Source organism: Sphaerodactylus townsendi, linkage group LG05 (genome assembly GCF_021028975.2).
Source record: "Sphaerodactylus townsendi isolate TG3544 linkage group LG05, MPM_Stown_v2.3, whole genome shotgun sequence".
NCBI lineage: Eukaryota > Metazoa > Chordata > Lepidosauria > Squamata > Sphaerodactylidae > Sphaerodactylus > Sphaerodactylus townsendi.
In genome coordinates this window covers 47,310,958-47,318,060 of record NC_059429.1, presented here as the reverse complement: position 1 = coordinate 47,318,060, position 7,103 = coordinate 47,310,958, and the positions used below count along the sequence as shown (strand labels likewise).

Sequence of the window (7,103 nt, the reverse complement as noted above, 5' to 3'; positions counted from 1 at the left end):
AAAATTGCTTGCTATTTGCTTGCATGAGAATACCTCAGGCCAGCCCAAGATTTTACAGCGTCTTGGGTCTTTCCCAAATCATGATGGGCCCAACTCGAAGTATTACAAAATAATTTAGTTTACTCAATTTACTCAATCCCACCCAACACATGCAAATCAAGCTTGCTAACTGCACCCTTTTATACTTGCTAACAGACAAATGGTTCTTTCTCCTACCCTGGACATTCTACAGGTATATATACTCCACTTGTTTTACTACCATCAGATCCTCTGAAGATGCCAGCCACAGATGCAGGTGAAACGTCAGGAGAAAATGCTACTAGAACATGGCCATACAGCCCGGAAACTACACAACACCCCAGTGATTCCAGCCTAGTTGTCTCTATCTTAGGAGGGTTTCTACTGCATTATGAAAATGGGCTAATTATCTGGTTCTACTAGGAAGCAAAATGCCAATCGCTTCCATGATTTCTTCAGGTAATGGATTTTCAATATGGATGTCTCCCTGATGTCTACTTTCTCTGTGTTTTAAATTCTGAAGTTTTATCATCAATATAAACCTTAGGACATTTCAGCCCTTTGGGCAATTTAACCTTGTATTATCTATTCTATCAGCAACCTTCCATTCTGGGGTACTTTTCTCCCCTGCTGCCTGAGAATTCTTTCTTTCTTTTACTGTTAATTCAACCAAGTGGTCATGAACAGCCACTAAAAGATTATTGTTTGAGCAACTGATGGAAAACTGCCTTCTTTGTAACAGGTTTATGCATCTGCCTTTGAGCATTCCTGTATTTCTACAAGACAGACAAAAATCTTGCAACGTTGTATGTAACCCATCCATCTTTGCCTTTTAGAAGCCTAAGTAGTCTTAACAGCTAGAGGTCAAATCATTACTAATTGGGGGGAAATCAGCTCTTGTCTAAGTTTTAAGAATTCCAAACAGCGTAGAAGTACATAGTTTGTGGATTCAATATAGTGAAGAGCACAGTTACATATTCTCTCTCTGTATAGAATACTAGTATATCTACCTGAGAGAACTGCAGATGGTAATGCATTGAGGCGCGACAGTATTTAGGATAGTTAAGTTGCAGAAATATATTGGGATAAGCACAGGTGGGGGGCGGGGGAATACCAACTGCAAAGGCTGAGCAGATTCTGCTTGCCCTTATGAACGAACTTTTATAGTCCAGATATTTCAGATGGTTGTCAATTAGATGTCTTAGCTCATCAGTGTTTGGTCTTGTCGCCAGATCTGTTGATATCTCTAGATACATTAGATTATGTTTCACCAGTTTATCTCAGTTGCTCTTATAGTTGTCTAGTTTACTAAGACTGAGCAAACTTAACTCCAGGTTTGACTGGAAGATCTTAAGATTTAAATTGAATGCCCTTCTCCATGCCCTAACTTCATAAGAGATTTTGTCCACTTTAGCTCTTAAAACAAGACCAGCTACATGTTTGGGGGACTCCAATGTACAGCAAAGAAACTTGATTAATGGATCCCTGATGACAGCTTTTATTTATACACCAGCTGCATATAACAGCTGGCCAGCTACCTTGCAGTTAAATACTCCAAGTGCAGGAGATACATATTGTCCCCCTGAAATGTAGAAAAACTAGTAATTACTTTCCCAGTGATGTTTGCAATTGTTATTAACAAAGCCGCATGAATTCTTCATGAAAGATCAGCACTAAACATTACTCCCAAGTATTTAAACTGAGTAACCAGTTGCCATTTGTAACCATGGACCATTTGTAGTCTCTCACTTTCTGTTTTCACTTGGACTTTGCCACATTAATTACTAAATCTTCTCTACAACAATAACTATGAAATAAATAAATAAACTTGTGCAGGCTCACTGTGGATCTGGACAACAAAACAGTCTACATACAGGAGAATAGGAACTGAAGCAAAGCATGGTGAGTGGCAGTCCTTTTGTAGCAAAAAAGTATTAAAATCATTAATATACAAATGAAATAATAGAGGGACAAGTTAAATAATAGAAGGTGCAAAACACACCCTTATTTAACACATTTGTCTAGTGGAACGGAGTCTGACAGTACTCTTGAAAGGCCACACCTAACTTGGGCTGTTGTATGATCATAAAGCTGTGGCAAATAAGTAATAAAGAACATTCATCCATAGAAAGTTTTCCCAATTTTGCTCAAAGTTCATCTCTAAGTATAGTGTCCAAAAGTATTTCTAAGATCCATAAAGGCCCTGCTTAGTGATCCCTTCTTATTACACGTGTATTTACCAAGAATCAACCATAAAACATGGCAATGACCAATTGTACTCACTCCTGTTCAGAAGTCAGATTGCTCTTTCCCCAAGATCATCTTCTTTTTAACCATTCAGCCATCCTGCATTCAGCAGAGATTATTATAATTTGCCAACAGCAGGCTAATAGGGCGATGATTACAAGGATCTTTCTTGTATATTATATCTTGTATATTGCCATGATTGCATAACACCAAATCCTAGGCATTATGGAAATAAAACATCTGCCCATTAAGTTGGGTTTGATTTAAATAATTCAGGGGGAACCAGGTCAGGGCCATGAGCTTTACCTGATTTCATTCTTAGACTGCTACAGGGGGACCACAAATTAGTACCAGGAGGAAAAGCCAACTGAATTGTGGAATCAGCCCTGGTTGCATCAAGAAAAAAGCTCAAAATTGCTCTTTCCAACAATGAACACAGATGTGGGATAAAATCAACAATCTAGAATTGAATTGTTCAACTGTGGTGCTCCAAAAAGGTTTATTCTCTTTCTGCTTTGCAGTCTAAATTAGACAGTAATAAGTACTGGAGAAATTGCCTTGAATTACAGATTTTGAATTGTTGGTGCACTTAAAGAACTGCATGCAAAAAACTGCTGATGTCAACATCAGAACACAGATTTACCATCAGAACTCCAGAGGAACTTTTGGCCAAAAGTCAGATGTATATATTGGTTGAAATAACTCTATTAAATCCTTTAAAATATTCAGGAGATCTGGAGCATTAACAAAAGTGGAAGCCAAAGTCTTGAGGTGAATTGCTTTGGGATAAATTCTTAATTCTGCAGCTTTCATCCCTGCAGTATGATTCCAATGCAAAGTTTACCACGAGTTTGCCTAAACTGCAGAGGCTCTTGAGATGGCTAATTTGCATTACATGGGACCAAAAACTCAATTTCTAAAGGGAGAATTCTTTTTTTTTTTTGAATATACTTTATTGTTTTAAAAAAAAAGAGAGAAGGGCATGCGACAAGCTCACCCACAAAAAACAACAAATAACAAACAGACAAACAATGACAGACATAAATTTTTCATATCATGCTTCCACGGCTATATCTGTATAACAAGTTCTACATAGTCTAAACCGCTAAATCTCAGAAGCTGTTATAAAGAAAGAAGATAATTGAGACTTCCCCTTCAGCCTACTTCATGTACTTTGTTCTATAATCTCACTATTACACCTGACTGTTCTTGATTCATTTAACAATTAAAGAAAAGGGAAAGGGGAAAAAAAAAGAAAAGAGAGTTGTCTATAATAAGTATTTTATATTAATACATACTATTACTCTATACTATGTACTCTATACATACTATTACTCTATACATACTATTCCTCTATACATACTATTCTCCCTATTACTCTATAAATATTGTTTCTTAATCATTTTCTATTCTATATAACCCTTACACCTAATATGAAGAACAAAAAGGTTTAGTCTGATGTAACTTAATATGTCTTAGTATTCAATCGGGAATATTAGGACATTCGATCTTTTCTCTTGATAGAAAATCCAAAGTTGCCAAGTCTTCATATATGCTTCTGCTGGTTGTTGTCTGATTTGAAATGAGCTTTTGTCCATTATAAAAAGTTGTTGGACCTTTGTAATCCAGTCATCCAATGTTGGGATACGATCTGTCTTCCATGTCTTTGCCAGGGTGAGGCGAGCTGCTAAAATTAGATGGAATAGTACATGTAATTGCATTTTGTCAAAGGACTCCTCTGCCAATGCGGGACCCAGCAAATAGGTTAGTGGATCTTTTTTGAACCTTTTTTTAATTATTTTCTCTGTTTCTGTATGAATTAATGACCAGTATTGTCTTATTCTTTTACAGGTCCACCAGGTGTGGAAAAAAGTTCCCACATCAGTATTACACTTCCAACATTGAGGTAAGTATTTTTTGTCTATATTATGTAAAATTGTTGGTGTTATATAAGACCTGTAAAATAACTTTAAATTGTGTTCCCAGTGGTTTGTGTTAGGTGTGAATTTGTAATTTTCTTTCCAGTATTTCTCCCATTTAGAAAGAGGTATAACCATGTTCACATTTTCTGCCCATTTTATCATATTAGGTTTTACTATTTCATCTTCTGTTTTTTGAGTTAATAGACACTGATAGAGTTTACTGATATTCTTTTTGTTGTCTCCTAATAGTATCCCATCTAACTCTGTCTGATTTTGGTTAATGCCCCAAAGTTTAGTGTCTTGAGCCCAGCAATTCTGCAGTTGTAAGTATGTGTACCAGTGGCAAGGGTATCCTACAATATTAATCCAATATTAATCTTTGATTGGAGAAGCTGGGATGAATCTAGGATCATGTGCGGGTCACAATACATCTAAACAGGGAATAAACCAAACATTGAAAAAGGAGATTTAATGAAAGCATTTTTTAATTACAAAATAGTACAAGTGTTCAGTGTCCCCCAAATCCTGTAAAATCCTCTAATTTTGTCAGCACTTTTCAGAAAATGAAACCAAGTTAGTGCCTTAATTCTAACTGGAGTGTTTGGTTTGAGAGTCTTCTGTATACAATGTAAGATATATTAAAAAGTGGATGTTCAAAAATATGACCATCTAATACATCTTCAAAGGTCAGGTGTAGAAAAAGTTGCTCAATCCCACATACAATCTATTTTTTTTTCAGGAACTATCTTGGATTTCTCCTTCTTCTTCAGACGAATTTTCCCTAACTAATTCTTTACTGGGTTTCTCAGCATCTACAGTGGAGGAGAAAAAAAATCAAATGTTGGCAAACAACATACAAGTTTTAGGTTTGCATCTTCATAAATTTGTTTATCCTTTAAAAAGTATCAAATTGGTTTTATTTTCTCCCCAAACAAGGAGTGGCTGCTACCAATTTCCGCACGGAAGATCAAAGGGACAGAATTACATGTGGGATGACATCAGAATGAAACTACATGAATTAAAAATATTTTTTTAAACACTTGAAGTAATGTATCCAAAATGTGACCACCTTTTCTCAGTGAACTGCTTTTATTTTCTTGTCCAAATTCCATTGAAATTATACAAATGCATTCTAAATACTATGATTCTCTAATCAGTAACTATACAGTTTTGACAAAGCAATAAATTTTCTCATTAAGGACTTCTGCGGTGGCGTTTTTTGTCTAATAAGCAGCATTAGACATATGTATACAGACAGTATTAGATAATAAAAACTTCCTTGAGAAGCATTATGTGTTTTCCTTTGCAACATGCAGTTTATATGTATTTTATTGCTGATGTCTGCTGACCTCATCTAAGGAGGAGCCGTGGTGTCACAGCAGGAGAACCTGGGTGAGCTGGAGGGAGGGAGGAGTGACAAGCACCTTGGGAAATAGTCTGACATCACCACTTGGTGTGTTGGTCAGTCCTGGGACCCCGCACAGCGCAAACCTATAACATTTTCTCTGGCTCTCAGCCATGCAAACACTCTGCTCCGAAGTTGAAATATACAAAACTACAACATGAGTATGTCATTCCTTAATACTGTTGAAAGGATTCCAGCATGAAACAATAAATTCTTAGCCATTCTCTGTACAAATCACAAGTCTGAAACAGGAAATAAAAACTATACTGCATAACAATGTAAAACAGATTGAGGGAGGATATTTATATATAAATAAAATAGGGCCCCAAGCTTTGATTTCGCACTCTGTGAGTTCAAGGTCAAGCACTATGGGTAAGGTTGAGGGAGGGATGCAACTGGGCTGTAGCTACATACAGGAGCCATGTATGATTACTTCCTTTTGCTACAGGTTTGAACAGAGTCACAGGAAACCTGTGCTGCTTGATTTTTATGTTCCTGGAAGGGTATTTTAGATAATGGAAAAATAAAAGGACAATGAGAAAACATACATATAGAGCATGATTTGATAGATCATGAACTTTCTCTGGGTAAATCACAAGTCTTAAACTGCAAAAAATTGCATACCTTTCTTGTGTATATGTGGCTATATCCTTGTGTATATGTGGCTATATACTTTCTGATGCAGACTTCTAGCTCTACAGACTAGTTGAATCCCTCTTTCAACCACAATATATGTTTTTTGCAAATGAGAACAGCGACATTGTCTTTCTTTTCTGGGATTTATAAAACATCCTTGGCTCCATCATGAACCAAAAGGGAGATTGCAACCAAGAAATCAGAAGGAGATTGAAACTAGAAAAGGCAACCATGAAGGAGCTAGAAAAGATTCTTAAGTGAAAGGATGTATCACTGAGAACCAAGATCCAGTTAATTAATGCCATCGTATTCCTTATTACTATATAAAAGCGTGAAAGCTGGACAGTGAAAAAGCTGACAAGAAAGTAGATTCCTTTAAAATGTGTTGGGAAGAGAATGTTATGGATATTATGGATCCCCCCCCCCAGGGGGTTCTAGATTAAATCAAGCCTGAATTGTCCCTAGAACAGGGGTCTGCAACCTTTTATGCTCAAAGAGCCGTTTGGACCCATTTTCCATGGAAAAGAAAACACATAGAGCCGCAAACACTTTTTGACATTTAAAATGAAGATAACATTGTGTATTTTGGTTTTTTACCTTTACGCTTTGTATAAAACAATTATAGTGTGTTGCTTATGAAATCCATGAAGTGCTACAGAGAAAAATACTTTCATTTATGTAAACACATTTTTAATATTTTGAACGTTTTAAAGAAAATAACTAAAAATTAACAAAAAATACACCACCCCCTCCCAAACGGCGGACGGACACCCCCTTACAAAGGATCCCAACCATGAGGCTGCCCCTGCTGGCTGCTCTGGGGAGGTGGCCTGCTCGAGAAGGCTGGCCGGCTGACTCTGCAGACCTCCTTCCCT

At 36.7% G+C, this 7,103-nt stretch overlaps 1 protein-coding gene across 5 annotated transcripts in view; it reads right to left on the bottom strand.

Annotated features, from left to right (window-relative positions):
* Nucleotides 1–3,196: 3,196 nt before the first annotated feature.
* Nucleotides 3,197–7,103, bottom strand: part of ZNHIT6 (zinc finger HIT-type containing 6) — a 45,292-nt gene continuing 41,385 nt past the window's right edge. For 2 of the 5 annotated variants that reach the window (XM_048497392.1, XM_048497396.1), the window contains one exon: nucleotides 3,197–3,952. In XM_048497392.1, the coding sequence (XP_048353349.1) occupies nucleotides 3,741–3,952 (212 nt within the window). In that variant the 3' untranslated portion in view covers nucleotides 3,197–3,740. The other 3 variants (XM_048497394.1, XM_048497393.1, XM_048497395.1) reach the window with 2 other exon arrangements.